Here is a 16,283-nt window from a genome sequence, read left to right as displayed (position 1 = left end):
ACAAGCCCCTGCAGAACAACAAACTGACGGACAAGTGGTGGCTTCTTAATAGTGATTTATGTGCTGCTACGTGGTACCCCGACTTCCCCGTGCCTGGAGGCGGTGTCAATGGCTCGCACGCCCCCAGCGTGGAACGGAACGAGTAGGTTCGCAATTCAAGATGGCGGCCACCGGCGCCCCTCACCCGAGACCCCGAGGCTCGGCTCCCAGAAGCCCTTGCACGCGGCCCAGGTTAGCGGAGGGGCTGGGAGAGGAGCGCGTCTCAGTCCCGCCCCCGGAGGAGGAGCGGTGTCTGCGCGGCCCTCCGTGCGTTCATCCTTGCGCGGCCCTCAGTGGGTTCACTTGCGCGGACCTCAGTGGGTTCACCGTGAGCGCCGCTCAGTGCGTTCACCGTGCGCGGACCTCAGTGGGTTTACCCTGCGCGCCCCTCGGTGCGTTCATCCTTGCGCGGACCTCAGTGGGTTTACCCTGTGCGCCCCTCGGTGCGTTCATCCTTGCGCGGACCTCAGTGGGTTTACCTTGCGCGGCCCTCAGTGCGTTCATCCTTGCGCGGACCTCAGTGGGTTTACCCTGCGCGCCCCTCGGTGCGTTCATCCTTGCGCGGACCTCAGTGGGTTTACCCTGCGCGCCCCTCAGTGCGTTCATCCTTGCGCAGACCTCAGTGGGTTCACCGTGCGCGGCCCTCAGTGGGCTCATCCTTGCGCGGCCCTCAGTGGGTTCACCGTGCGCGGACCTCAGTGCGTTCATCCTTGCGCGGTCAGTGCGTTCATCCTTGCGCGGACCTCAGTGTGCTCATCCTTGCGCGGAGCTCAGTGCGTTCATCCTTTCGCGGAAGGTGTTGCTGGAGTTTTCCCTCCTTTTAGTCTTTGTGCAGAGTTTGCGCTCTCATTCTGGTCCATGCAGGCAGTCAACCTGTAGCACAGTCTTGATTGAGGGCTAACTCTTGCCAGTCCCAACAGTTAGAATCCCGACCTTACCGAGTTTGAAGAGGCTCTGACCACCTCTAGCCTCATGAAGGTTTTCTTCAATGCCTTGATGGCATAGTGGTAACCCACTGGGCTGAGAACAATAAGGTCAGCATCTTGAAACCGCCCACCTGTCCTGGGCTTTCTACCCCCATAAACAGTTATAATCTGTTAACAGTAAAGAGTTACAACCTCTGAAACTCACAGGGGCAGTTTACCCTGTCCTTTAACAGCATCGATCAGATGGCAGTGAATTTGTTTCAACTTTTCACCATGTCAGTTATTTATAATTTTTAATTATATAGTATCTGGATATTTTTCTAAATTAAAGTCATTCTAAAGTATCTGCATATTTAACAAAATTGTAGTCACTAATATTTTTTTAAAGATTAAGGCTGGGTAAATCGTACTCTAGATGATTGTAATACATTTATAATCTATAATCCATCATGGAATTCAGTTGAAAGCTAACTATTTTCTAGATGGAATGTTAGCTGCTGATGATATAACTAATGCACGATTCCTGCCCTTAATAAGTTTACAGTGTATTAGGGGAGAAACATGAAAACACGTGTTTAACAAGTTGTGCTATCTTCCTGAGTTGAAAGAAAGAAGAGAAAAAGAAACAAAACAGGAGAGACAGCAATGGTTAACAGTGGTGTGGGAAGCTGAGAAGGGAAGATAGCTTGGTAAAGAAACCCAGAGTGAAATCTTAAAGTATGAAGAGCGGTTTATTTGACTGAATCATCTGAGTCCCCTTCTTTTTTTCCTACCTCTCCCTCCAGCCTAAACATTCCTGCTCTCTAGGCAGGCTTCCTCTCCGAAAAGATATGGCAGAGGCAACATCATGGTGTCTCCTGGCTGTGTCCCAGCAGGGTTGGGAACTGTGTTTTCCCTGTCCAGGCTAAAACTAGAGAAATGGGGCTGGTATCAAGATGTCAACTTTATCTTTGGCATAAAACATCAGCCACAGCCACTCCAGTCCAATGTCTGACATTTTATGGCATCTTCCTAACTCTACCTATCAAAATAGATGCCACCAGTCACTGAAAGCTTTAGCTCCATAAAGCTGTGGCCCGGAGAGCATAGAGCATATTGCCCACTGGTGCACGTATTCCAAAGTCCATGGAAAGGAAAAGGTTCTAGGCCTTGCCTCACTTTGGCAAATAAATCTGAAAAATCAGAAGACGCGCCTCCCTTAAGTCAGGTTGACTAGTGCAAAAGTGAAGTCTGATTGACTCGCTTTTACAATGACTCCCGTGAGCTAGAGGAAACTGAGACGTTAAGCAAACGTATTCCCATAGTCACAGTGATAGTAAAAGTAGCCGCTGCAGTTTGAGCTAAGTAATGGAGTCCTTGAGTCTAAGACTCTAACCACACAGTGTGTAGTTCTGTGTATATATGGTATTGCAGAACTTCTTGATAAGAGAACTTGATCAAAACTTAATAGGAAGATGATCATATAATGTGTTGCTTGAACTAGAATATTTTTGACAGTGGAATGGGAAACTATTAATAAGTTTTCTGGGACAAAAGGCAGTAATTAGGCTGCCCTGGGCAAAGTGTGACATGCAATCCTAATTACAGCAATATGAGAAGAAAAAAATGGACATAGAGACACTTAAGAAAATACCTCTCTCCTGGAAGGAACATAGTAGGTGTGTGTAAAATTACAGTATTAGATTTGGGGATAATTGCTAGTTTAAGCTTTTGTACACCCTGGCATCTGCCCTTGCTGCCATAGGTCTGCTCCTGGGAAATGGACTGAAATTCAAGCTGTATCTCCTGATATTGATTGGAGAATATTCTTCAGGAATAATAATTTTAAGGGTTGTGGGAAACAGAATTTCACAGAGTGAAATTGAACTATGATGTAATTGCAATAAACTCCTCAAACAATTCTCCAAGGAGCACTGGACCTTGAGAATTTGTCCCTATAGAAACTAGCAGCTGGCATTTTTTATGCCTGAATAAAACAGTTGTTGGCAAAGGAGGCTTATTGAGGATAAAGGAGTTCCTTTTGGCTGAAGGGCAATTTCTAGAGAAGAGGTTGGCTTAATGCCCTGAGCAGTCAATCTTTCAGCAACTGGTGGCTAAGAGTTTCTGTGTTGAAATGCTATCTGATCATTGAACTAAAACTTCCACCACACCTGCTTGTTCTGTTCTCCCGAGACACAGAAAATGCATGGCTTTTTCCCATTCAGCCTGATCTTTCTCTTCCTCCATACTTGTCCCCTCTCCAAGCAATACCTAGATGTTGATGTCCTAGATCTAGTTGCATTTACTCTCTATGCAATGTAATTCACACCTGCGTTTTTAGATGCCCTCTTTTAGCTGCTGTCTTTCAAATTCACATCTCCCCCTTAGATCAGACAGCTCTTCCGAGGTCCAAACTCACATAGCCAGTCACCTTTTCAATGACTGACAAACATCTCAAACTTAGTGAGCCCAAACACTCTTGATCCCGCTCACCACTCCCTAACCCCACTGTTTTTTGTTTTTCTCAACTTTCACTATCTCAGTAATGATACACAATACAGTTAGAAACTCAAACTGAAAATCCTAGGAATCTTCCCTAAACAATGCCCCCTGGCTTCTGGTTCTTCCTTCAAAGTCCCTCTCCTGTATGTCTAAATTCTACTGAAACCACCTCCAACTTTCAGTCTCCTCTTTCATATAATGTAGTCCTAACAATACTCCCTGTGTCCACCCTTATTCCTCTACAATCTCTTTTGTATGTAAAAGACAGAATAGTTTAATATTAGATTTTTGTATATTTTAATCAAAGCAATACATGGATATGGTTTTTACAATAGTTTATAAAATTTATAATAAAGATTAACAGTTCTCTCAACTTCCACTCTCCAGAAAATTCCTCTTTCAACTTTTTTAATTATTTCTTATGATATTCACATTTATAGTTCTAAATCATATGTAGTCATAAACCTTTTCATATTTGTCTTAATCTTAGACATGATCTAAGACAAAGGAACATGAGGATTTAACATATTGAGAACACTACTCTCCAAACACACACACACACACACACTTTCAGCTCATGTCCACTATGATTCTATTAAAAGTATCCTAATTAAGTTAGTATTTGATGTTTATAGAAATTGTTATTAGGTGCTGTCTCATGGGCTCCAACTAGTGGTAGCCTTGTGTATACTACAGTGAAACACTGCTCCTTCTGTCCCAAACTAACAGCTGTTGTTATGTTTGAGCCCATTGTTGGGGCCACTGTAGCACTCCATCTCTCGAGGGTCTTCATCTTTGTAGTTGTTCTTTATGAAACATGGTGTATTTTTCCAAGGACTGGTCTCTTCTGATAACATGTCCAAAGTATTTGAGAAGAAGTCTCACCATTCTCACTTCTAAGAAGCATTCTGGTTGTATTTTTTCCAAGACAGATCTGTTTGTTTGTTTGGCCATCCATGGTACTTTCAATATTCTTTGCCAAATATCAAAATGCAAATGGGTCAGAAGCCACATAGTCTTCAAAGTGACATCTTTAGTCATCAACAGTTGTAAGAGATCTTTTGCAGCAGATTTGTCCAAAGCAATCTGTCCTTTGAGTCCTTAAATGTGGCTTCTATGAGCATTGATTGTGGATCAAAACAAAAAGAGATCTTTGACAACTTTAATCTTTTCTCCTTTTATCATAGGGTGGGGCTGAACTACCCCAGTGGGGCTCCAACACTGTAATTCTTTTCAGGAGCAGAAAGCCTGGTCCTTCGCCTATGGAATGGCGAGTGGGTTAGAACTGCTGACCTTGCAGTTATCAAGCTAATGTGCAACCCACTATGTCACTAGGGCTCCTTTAGGATTATTAGGCTGATGCAATATTGCCTCCATTTTCATTATTGACATAAATAGCAATTCTATTTTGAAAAAAATATACCTTCCTCCCCAAATGACAGGGTTAGCAAAACTCGGGAGTGGTGAGGGGAAGGGTTTAGGCTTAACCAATTGCCACACACTTAATACGTGGCTTTTTTTAAAAAAACCACAATTTATCAACTCACAAGTCCTAAAGGTCAGAAGAGCAAAATGGATGTCACTGTGCCAAACTAAAAAAAATTGACTGAACTGGTTTCCTTCTGGAGCTTTTGGTGGAGAAGCTGTTGTCTTGTCCACTTTCTGGAAGCTGCCTGCATGCCCTGGCTTGGGTTTTTATGGCACTTTTATTACTGCTGCAGGCCCAGTTCCAAGTACACACCTATTTAAATATTTGTTGAATGAAATAAGTAATTGACCATAGACCTTAATACTTGTGATCATTTAACTGAGTGGAGAACTTGTTTAAGCAATCCTTCATGTGCAGAGTATAGTTTGGGGCTTAGTGTCTAGTATCATGTTAGTCTGGGTTGACTAGAGAAACAAACTCATAGACACTCATATGTGTGTGAGAGAACTTTATATCAAAGAGTAATTGTACATTAAGAATTTATTCCAGTCCAGTCCAGAGTCCAAAGGCCCGATATTAGCCTATATGTCCAATACCAATATGTCAATTCCTCTTCAGACTCACGCAACACATGCATTGACTCCGAATGCAGGAAGATCACAGGCCAGTGGGTGGAAAGTCTTGTGGATCCAGTGGTGGTGTAAGTATCTCAGCACTGGCAGGGGGATCCACATGGCTCCTTTAGATCCAGGGCTCTAGTGTAGCTCCACGTGTCTTCTCAATAGGAATGTCTCACAGGGAGTGAACATGTGTCCCACCTGCAGTGAGCTATTTATCTCCTTAGCGCCTCAATATGAGGTCATGAAGCTGTGACCTGATTGACAGGCTAAACTCCACTCCTTCACTCTTAAGTCTCAAATTGAGAACAGATTATGTAACCACCACCTATCATTATACAAATACAACCTTTATCAATACTATAATAGAGTATGTAAATGCATTGTTTAGTGCTTAACTGCTAGCCAAAAATTTGGCAGTTGTAACCTACCCAGAGATGCTTGGGAAGACAGGCCTGGCATATGCTTTTGGAAGTTGACAGCCTCGTAAACCCTATGGTGCCATCTACTTTGCACAAATCAGGTAGCAAGGAGTTAAAACTAACCCCACAGCCATTAACAATAACAGTGTTCTACTCATCGAAGCCCTAGACAATGGTCATTGTAGTTCTGTGTATGCCTTAGAGCCTGTCCTAAAAAGTTGTATATAGCTGTGTTTTGTTTTGTTTTGAAATCATTTTATTGGCGGCTCATACAACTCTTATCACAATCCCATACATCAATTGAATCAGGCATGTTTGCACATAAGTTGCCTTCATTCTTTTCTAGATATTTAGTTTCTATTGAGCCCTTGGTATCAGCTCTCCGCCCTCTCCATCCCCCCCACCCTCATAACCTCCTGATAGATTGTACATTGTTATTATATTCATCTCTCATACTGACCGCTGTCTCCCTTCCCCCATGTTTTCTATTGTTCTTCCCCCTGTAGAGGGTGTATGATTATGTGTCGATCATTGCGATCAGTTCCCCCTTTCTCCCTTCCTCTCCCCCTCTTCCCCCTACCCTTCTGATATCACTATTCCCACTCCTGTTCCTGGATTCTATGTGTCGTGAGCTCCCATCCCTTTCTATACCTGTACTTGTTCCGGTCTAGTCTGAATTGAGAAGCAGCACTGGGCTCACGGTTCAGCTGTGTTTTAACGACTTCAGAATCTAGTTCCTTTCAGGTAGATCTGACCCAACTCACTGTCATCCAGTCAATAACAACTTATATTGACCCTGAATAGGATTTCTGAAGCTGTACATCTTTACAGGGGCAGCTAGCTTCATCTTTCTCCTAGTTACCAGCCAAATGCCTTTCCATAGCTCACCAGAGGTCCTTAGAAGTGGAGCATGATGAATAATTCGAGGAGGACAAAAAATGACTACAACTCCCAGAATGCATTACAATCCAGACCTGCTTGAAACGGTGCATGCTGGGTTTCCTCTTCTTCCGGCGGTGGGAGGAAGAGCAGGTTTGAATGTGGTGCTCCATTTTCCCTAGACCTGCAGGTGCTTTCCTGGACATCTGGATTTGGGAAGGATTGGCTTCAGCTGTCGGTACAACAGAGGCATCGAAGGCGGCCCTCCTCACTCAACTCTGGACCGGCGTGGAAGGCTGGAGGGGTGAAGCGAAAGGGGAAAGCCGAGCGGAGCGCACGGTGCGGCATCGCCCAACTGGTACTGCCCGGGCAGGGGAGGGCGCGAGCCTCCAGTTCTCTGCCCCGGGGGAGGGGTGGGGGCGGCGCGAGCCTGCAGTTCTTAATCCTAAACCCAGTCCATTGATCGCTGTCCGGCCTCCTTTCGTTTTCGGATTCAGCCCTTGGCGCGGGGTTTGGGTAGACACGGTCTCAGGGCATTCCCGTCCTAAAGACGATCCAGCCCGCACCGCCTTCCCGCGCCAAGGGCTTCCCTGCAGCATCCAGGCCTGACCCAAATGTGCGGGTGCAAGTCTTTCGTTCTGCCTACTCGGGTCCCAACCACCAGAAAGAACTCTCAGGGTATGACGTTTTTGACCCCAGGGGAAGGTGGAAGAACTTCCTTCGAGAATCTGAGTTTCGTTTCTTTGGACTGAAATAAAGGAAGGAAGGGCAATACAGGGAGATCTCATAATGCTAATTTTATTTGAATGGGGAGTATCGTGTTTCCTTTTGTTGTGGTGGTTGTTTGGTAGTTGCTACCCTAATGATGATGCCTAATAGAAAGATAGCTTAGTGGTTATTAAAATTGTTATTAAATGTGGTTAAAGTTCTTTTTTAGAAGAATGGTCTTTAAATTGATAGTACTTTAGTACTCCATAAATTTAAAAGTGACTGCTTTTAAAATACAACTGGTAAAATACAACTCATTTTACAGTTGTAAAATACAACTAATTTTCCACACTGGTGAGATGTATGACCGAAACTTAGGAACTTTGAGATTATGCGCCCAGTCAGTGACCGCTTCTGCTTCATCAAACCCATTGCCTCTAATAGAATCCCGGTTCTCGGCGGCCCTACTGAACCGGGTAGAACTGCCCCAGAGGGTTTTCAAGGCTCTGAATCTTTTCTGTAGACTCCTGTCGCATCTTTGTCCCCGGATTGGCTGGTAGATGGGAACCACTGACATTTCATTAACAGCTGAGTGTTTACCTCTCCACCCTTAGCATTATTCCTCCTACTCTTCCACTCTATGTTTATTCTTTAGGTTGAGTTTACAGACGCCAGAGCCTGACTTGGTTAAAATTTTGGCTTCCATGATTTTGTAGTTTGGGTGATCTCTCTGAGCCAGGTTTCCTCGTGTGTAGACGGATAATGTTGCTTGTTGCCTTGGGATCAGCTTTACTTGATAATCAAGGGAAGGAGACAGTCCTGAACCATCCTCATAATCTTTGTTATGTTTGAGCTGAATATACCTGTTGTGTCAGCCCTTATTATTGAAGGCTTCCCTGGTTTTACTTGACGTGACCACATTGCATCCTTTTCTTGGATTGGTCTAGTTCTTTAAGTGTTAACATCTTATTATTAAGATGTGCTTACTTACACACTTATCTCTTAAGTGTCTGTATTTACATCAACTAGTAAATACGTTTCTTCTATTTTCCCTAATCTGACTTATTTTACCTGGGTAATTAAACTTTGTCATCCCACCCCCAATCATGAGCCAGCATATTTTGTGAAAAAATACATTTTAGTTACTTATTTTAGTTTCCTTTATGAGTGTCTTTGTTTTATTGAAATTACTGTTTCAATCAGCTTAAAATACATTAGTGAAATTTTGCTTGACATTTATAAGTGAATTTACAATTGAGGAATAGAAAATACGTGGGAAATTACTTCATCTCAAATAATTAAATGTTAAATAATTGCCCCAACTCATTTTTTTTAATTGAGACATTTATTAAAAAGATAAACTAATGGTTCTGTGAGGAGAAAGATGAGACTTCCTATTCCCTTTACAATTTACGTTCTCAGAAACCCACAGAGGCAGCTGTACCACGTCCTCTGGGCTCATCATGAGTTGGAATCGACTTAATGTCAGTGAGTGATTGAGCGAATGGTTCTGTACTCAGATATCATTGTAGTTATGTGCTGACTTTCACAAAACAGAACTGATTATAAGGGACTCTTTGCAACTACATTCTGGACGGTTTTTTTAAAGTACCGTATGTCCTCGAGTATAAGCCAACCCAACTATCTGTCGAGCACCTAATTTTACCACAAAAACTTCATTAAAAATGTGCTGCAGTACTCGGTTTATACACGAGTATATATCGTAATCATAAATGACTGCTAAGATAGTATTACCATACTTTAGATACTTATTGATATTTGTTAGAAAATGAAGTTTGATATTATTTACAATTATATCAGCATTCATGGAGGCAAAATATCGGCATAAGGGTGTAATACTACCACAAGAAATATTTGCTTACTTCCTAATTAATTTTATTTTTATTTAGTTAGTTTTGAGCAGTTTTATTGGTATATAATCCACATATACATTTCAGTAGTTTAGTCATATCAAGAAGAGTTATAATTCATTACCACAGTCAATTATAGGACATTTTCTTCTTTCTTGTACTCATTGCTCTTAGCTCCTCATTTCCCCCAGCCTTCCCTGCCGTACTCCTAAGAAACTTTTAATCCAGTTACTGTCTCTATAAATTTACCTATCCTGGATTTCATATACAGAAAAATATTGACACAAAAAAACTAACAACAGGAACAAAGTAAAACAGAAAAACCTCAATTAAAAATAAAGAATATATTGAAAACTAGAACAAATTTAAAATGGGTCAAATGGGAGATCAAATGATAAGGTATTAAATTTTAACCTAAGTTCGTCTGCAATAATCCACTTTCCAGTGCACTCTGATAGCAGAGCCATACCGGGGGTTCAATCCACGTGTGTTTCCCCTCCCCTCACTGGTTTTGTTTTTTAAATCTCTAAAGCATTAAAATGGCTCAAAAGAGGGCCCAGTTAGTTTTATATAGGGAGTCATCAGAGCAGACTTGTTCTTAACAAGCAGAATTTCTAGGTCCATTCAATCAGAGTCTTCTATATCTTTCTTGGTGGGGCCTATTCATTGACAGATGGGAGGAGAGATAGAACCAGGTTCTGTATTCTATAACGTGTTCACATGTGATGCCAAGTCTTCATGATGTGCTTTCAGTTTCTTTGAGTTGATGCAGTGTCACAGAAATAAGAAAATTCCGGAGGGAGGAGATCCAGCCTTGAGCACCTTCGGACTCATTTCCTCTTTGACTAGCTTCCGTGTAAGACCCTCAATCCGAAACATTGTGCCTCGGCTTCAGGGGCTCCCAGACGCCTCAGTGGCCGAGTCTTGATACCAGTCTTTTAGACACACCTTTAGAAGGTAAAGTATTAAATTTTCATTTCCTGCCCCAAATCCAAATCATTGTATACGTGTGTTTTATTTGTCTTCAGCTCCTGTTTTCAGACTGAAGGTTATGCTCTCTTCCCAGCTCCCCGTGGTGGCACCATGTTCTCATGTGACATTTGTGGTGAAACAGTAACTTCTGCACCAGACATGAAGGCGCACCTCAATGCCCACTTGGAAAATGGAGTGATCTGCCCTTTTTGCAAGTTGTCAGGAGTGAATTATGATGAGATGTGTTTTCATATTGAAACTGCTCATTTTGAGCAGAGTGAACTTGAAAGAAACTTTCAGCGGAACCATACAATGCAGTACAGAACTTCAGATAACAAAAGAGACAATACCCTACAGTGTAGAATGGAAGTGAATTCACGTCTTCCTTCCGCTTGTGCATCTAATCATCCGAGAAGCTCAGCTCAAAACCTGTCTAAGGATGGTGCTTTAAAACACAAAACCTGTTGTTCAGAGAACTTAACTGAGTCGAGAAAATTCCAAAAAAGTAGGGGAAAACAATCTGACAGAACCAAAATAAAAGGACCAATTTATGAAACGATGTATGGCCCCCCTGAATGTCCATTCTGTGGGAAAATAGAAATTTGTAGTCAAGATATGGAAACTCATGTGAAAACAAAACACGCCAATCTTTTAGACACCCCTTTAGGAGGTAAAGTATCAAATTTATATTATAAATAATTTAGTCTCAATGTAATATTTGATGTAGTCAGTGTTGCTTTGTAAATCAGATGAGTATACATTTTAAAAATTTTAGTTTATGTTAGTAATATTGTTCATCTGCCATTATTGCAATATAAAAGTAATGGGAAAAAATGTTGCCGATATAAAATATTCAGCAGTATTAATAGTAGCTCTTGGACTCTTCCAGTGGTAAAATATACACAAGAATTCAGTTTCTAGGGGCCATTCTTTCATTTAGCACAAGCCTTTTAGCCTCTGAACAGCCCCGGCTGTTTTTGTTACTGATTTATAGTTTGATTCAAGTATGATTTGAAAATACGTCTATATGATTTCGTTTCTTTTAAATTTGTTGAGATGAATTTTGTGGCCAAAGGTGTGGTCTATCTCGTTACACATCCTGTCGGCATTTGAGGAAAAAAATATACTCTGGTTTTTGGGTGGAGGGAGGATTATATATATGTCAGTTAGGTCCTGTTTGATTTTAAAATTAGACCAACTGCTATCTTTCTCTGACACAGACTGCGACCAGCCACTCTATCACTGCCCAATGTGTGGGCTCAGCTGTACAAATTACCATATTCTTCAGGAACATGTTGACTTGCATTTGGAAGAAAGCAACTTTAGACAAGGTATGTTTGTATGTTCAACCATTTCTACGCGTACAGCTAAGTAACACTGATTAGCTTCTTTGAGTAACTCTACTACTTTCCCTCTTTTTCTGAGTTGTTCCTCCTTCATTAACCTACATTAATTGCTCCCTGAGGTTCCTATCCAATCTTTCCAGTTGCTGTTGTCACATGAATCTCCTAGTTCTTAAAACAGTGTAATTCTGAAGTTGACCTCTTTTTGCGTTTAGTTAAGATAAACTGTCGTTTAGTTTTGAGAATACTTCAGCACATATTTTTGGTTTGAAGATTATCCCAGACAACAGCTCAGAGGTTCACCCGTCTGCAATAGTCCCAGGAAGTGTACACTGCATGAGAATTGAAATTCTGTGTGTGTTTTCCCCTTTCGATTAGGGTTCTCTCCCAGAATCTCTGGTTGAAAGTGCTGGTTGATGGCAGCTGGACACCATCCAGCCCTTCTGGCTTCGTGGCAGCTGGGTGTGCACTCCATGTCCTCCTGCTGCTCCTGACTCTCCTCTTTCCTCGGTTCCCCCAAGGCATAGAGACCAGGTGTCTTAGTTGCATCCTTTTTCGGAAGTTGTTTGATAGACACATTGCAAAGGATAAAACATTGTAACCTGAACTCTGGCTGTGCCGTTGGGGCCTTCGCCCTAGAGTACTAATAGCTCCTAAACTCCCTCTCATCAAGTTGATTCCAACTCTTAGTGGCCCGGGATTTAGATGGTGCAAATATTAATACAATGCCTTTGAAAAGATCTGTTGGATTTACAAGTTGAAGCCATTCCTTCAGCGCCTAATGAAAATTAGCATATAGTCAGCAATAATGGGCATTAAAGTAGGATTCTGCCATATGACCAGTTAAAAATATTTGACTTTTAAGTATTGACTTAAAAGTACTTCTGATACATTCCTAGTAGCTTGCCCCAGCTTTTAAAAATTATACAAAATTTTGTTCCTTTGTATCTTATTTAATAGTGCTCTTTGAATGAAGACTCTATGGTGACTCAAGGAGCCATATTGGCACCATAGTTAGAGTGCTCAGCTACCCTGTTTCCCCAAAAGTAAGACATCCCTCGAAAATAAGACCTACTTACAGTTTTGCCTCTCACTTAAATATAAGGCATCACCCGAAAATAAGACCTCCCCGAAAATAAGGCCCCCCGAAGCTACTGTAGCTCTGGACTGTAGCGGCGGGCACTGCCGTGCAGCTCACTGTTGGCTACAGCACAGCCAGACCACACAGAAAGTGCAAGGTCTCTTTTAATAAACAATAAATGTGTGCCGTATTCTTCTTCATGGAAAAATAAGACATCCCCTGAAAATAAGACCTAGCGCATCTTTGGGAGCAAAAATTAATATAAGACACTGTCTTACTTTTGGGGAAACAGGGCACTAACTCACAGGTCGGTGGTTTGAATCTACCAGCCACTCCCTGGGAGAAAAATGTGGCAGTCTGCTTTTGTAGAAGAAATGGAAATGCCGTGGGACAGTTCTACTTTGTTCTGTAGGGTCACTGTACCCTGACAACAGTGTGCTTGGGCTTGGATATATATGGTGACTTAGAAATGGAACATTTTCTCAATCTCACTGAAACTCTAGAGCAGCAGTTCTCAACCTGTGGGTTATGACCCCTTTGGGGGTTGAATGACCCTTTCACAGGGGTCGTCCAATTCATAGCAGTAGCAAAATTATGAAGTAGCAACAAAAACAATTTTACGATTGGGGGTCACCACAACATGAGGAACTGTAATGAAGGATTGCGGCATTAGGAAGGTTGAGAAGCACTGCTGTAGAGGAAACACTTTTGCTCTGCCTGATTTCCGTAAGTGACACATGGTTGTTAGGTGCCGATGAGTTGGTTCGACTCAGAGTGACCCTGTGTAGAACACGAGGAGCACTGCTCAGCTCGGTGGCATACGCACAGCCCTTGCTGTGTTTGAGCTCATTGCTGTAGCCACTGTCAATTCAGCTCGCTTCCGCTGCCCCTTCGTCAAACAAAATGCCCTTCTCCAGGGGCTGATCCCTCACAGTGTTTGTTCATTCCACATAACCCCACAGTAAGAATTCCTGGAACAAAGATGGACCTCCTCTATTCTAGTGAAAAGCCAAACCAAACTCGCTGTCATCGAGTCAGTGCTGACTCTTAGCGACTCCCTGTATCAGTTTATGGGAGTAGAAAGCCCAGTTTTTCTTCCGAGGAGTTGCTGGTGGTTTCCAAGTGCCGAACTTTGGGATTGCAGCCCAATGTTTAATCACTGCACTATTAGGGCTCCTTCCCTTCTGGTCGTTCTCTACTAGTAATTACTCCACCTCGTGTGCCTTTTTTCTGTAACCTAGCTAGCGGAGACTGTAAGAATGTCTGGAAATTCTTACTCTTGTCTGTGACTGCTTTGATGTGGTACATTGCTTATTTCGTAGGCATGTTATGGGTAATGAGAGAAATGTATGGTCTGAGGAAGTCATTGTACATAGTCTCAGAAGTGCACTAAAAAAAGTAGCTGTGAATTGAATAACCCCAAGAATGTAAGGGGGGGCCACTAGGAAGATGTAGTAGAGACTGAGGGATTTGAAAAGAAAGAATATTCAAAGACATAATGAAACTATCAAATTGAGAGATCCAAAGAGAGGCTACTGGTCAGAGCCACTTACTGATGTGATCTGTAGGACATTGTAGAGAAGAGGCAGGACAAAAGTTTGCAAAGTGCTATTTTTTTCAGGCTAGACTATGAATTATGATCTAATACCTGTATTTCGAAAATACATATTTTATACTATTATTTTTTTCCTCCTTTTATTTTTATTATTATTATTATTAACAATAGTCTACATTTGGTGTATTAAGGCGCACTAGTGAACAGTGTTACTTTACCTCTAAGCCCTGGTTTCCTCAGCAAATAATAATACCAACTTCATAAAATTGTTAGGAGTTGCAATGAGATAATTCATGAAAGTGCTTGATACTGTATAAATAAGCAATCAAGCAGAGGTTTGTCCTTTAGAGAAGCAGTTATGAGTTTTGCTAGGTAAATGCTCACTGGTGTTATGACATGACATTTATGAATAAATGACAAAAAATAACTTTTACTCCATTTGAAAAACAATGAGCTTTGACTGTAGCAGTTATTTTATTCTGTTAAAATTTTTTCTGATAGGCATGGATAGTGTCCAGTGTTCTAGAGATCTAGAATTGGCCCACCAGCTTCAACAAGAAGAAGACAGAAAGAGGCACTCTGAAGAGTCAAGACAAGAAGGAGAAGAATTTCAGAAGCTGCAGGTGCAGAATAGCAATTGGGAGCTTCTGATTAGTTGAGGTCTTCATTTTGTGAACTTGCTTTTAAGACATCAGTCTTGGTTTTGGGTTCTCAGCGTGTTGTCTTAATTAATGTTCTCTTTTATATGCAACAGGATGGCACCCCTGGGAATGCTGTTCACCACTACTCAGGTGAATCCAATCAGTAGTTACTCCCACCTCAACAGACGCATGCAGGAAAAGGGAAAGGTGGTTTGGTGAAAGATTGTTTAGAAGTGAAAGATGGGTTAGAAGAGCCACATTAAACAATTCACTGCCCTGCACTTATTCAAGATATATTTTACATGTACAGTCTGTAATTCATAACCGCTAACACTTGTGAGTACTTGCTGGTCAGCTACTGATGAAAACACTTGCTATAGTGCACCTCAAAATCTTTCCAACAAATAGAGAAGTCACTTTAAGAGACAAAATCTAGTTAACTTGCCCAGGAACCAAGCCGAAACCACCCTCGCTGCCATTGAGTCAATACAGGCAGCTAGTAGGGGGTAAAGCGTGGTTTTCACATCCATGCTAGTTGATCAGGCAATTAGAATATCAAGATTCAGAATTTGTGTTTATAGATATGTAAAAGTGAAACCTTTATTTAGAATGTCTTCTAAGACTTAAAAAATTGGGGGGGAGGGTGGGTGGTTTTTTTAAAAAAAATTATTAATTGGGAGTTAATACATATATTATTCCATAGTTAAGACTTCAAATTTTCCAGAGACTTCATTTAAGGCATTTAGAAAGAAATTAATCATAAAGGTTTTTTTTATAATATTTGAGACCAGTTAAGTCAGCAGTTTTCAATCTATGGGTTACGACCCTTTCACAGGGTTCATGTAAGACCATCGGAAAACACATTTCCTATGGCCTTAGGAACTGAGACACAGATCTTCTATCTGTCTCCAGGCGGGTCCGCCCACATGCAGATACGCCCACATACGTACCCGGTGTGATGACATCGTCCTGCCAACCCCATCACATACACCCCTTACAAATACAGGTGTATGTCACGGGGTTGGTGCCATATGTACTTCTGTGGACTAGTCACACATGTGTAGAGAGCAGCTACTGTGTAGAAAGCAGCTGCTCTGTTAAAAGCAGCTACTGTGTTGAAAGCAGAAGTATTGGAGGTAAAACGACACTTCATGAATTATAATTACTGGGTAAATGTAAACTGTACTGTAAAATCATCAACTGCTGCAAAAAAAAAAATATATATATATGTATCTGTACCATGGGAACTGAATCTGGATGCTGACGGGTCTTTTTATATTCAGCTGTGGTTGATGTGAATACTGCCCCCTTGTGATAGC

At 41.7% G+C, this 16,283-nt stretch overlaps 1 protein-coding gene across 4 annotated transcripts in view; it reads left to right on the top strand.

Moving 5' to 3' along the window:
* The first annotated feature begins 6,963 nt into the window (after positions 1–6,963).
* The window catches only part of ZUP1 (zinc finger containing ubiquitin peptidase 1), a 29,346-nt gene continuing 20,026 nt past the window's right edge, over positions 6,964–16,283 (top strand). For 3 of the 4 annotated variants that reach the window (XR_006680483.1, XM_045294528.1, XM_045294530.1), the window contains exons 1-5: positions 6,964–7,151; positions 10,126–10,329; positions 10,439–11,014; positions 11,565–11,675; positions 14,825–14,946. Coding sequence is in view for 3 of the 4 variants with exons in the window: in XM_045294528.1 (XP_045150463.1) it covers positions 10,456–11,014; positions 11,565–11,675; positions 14,825–14,946 (792 nt within the window). In the remaining variant the exon portion in view is untranslated. The remainder of the gene's footprint in view (positions 7,152–10,125; positions 10,330–10,438; positions 11,015–11,564; positions 11,676–14,824; positions 14,947–16,283) is intronic. The other variant, XM_045294529.1, reaches the window with a different exon arrangement.

The sequence above is a fragment of the Echinops telfairi genome, unplaced genomic scaffold (assembly GCF_000313985.2).
Source record: "Echinops telfairi isolate 266 unplaced genomic scaffold, ASM31398v2 ScPeMD7_3533;HRSCAF=4204_0, whole genome shotgun sequence".
Taxonomy (NCBI): Eukaryota; Metazoa; Chordata; class Mammalia; order Afrosoricida; family Tenrecidae; genus Echinops; species Echinops telfairi.
Note: the sequence above shows the minus strand (reverse complement) of the source record. Positions and strands in the feature narration are given on the sequence as shown.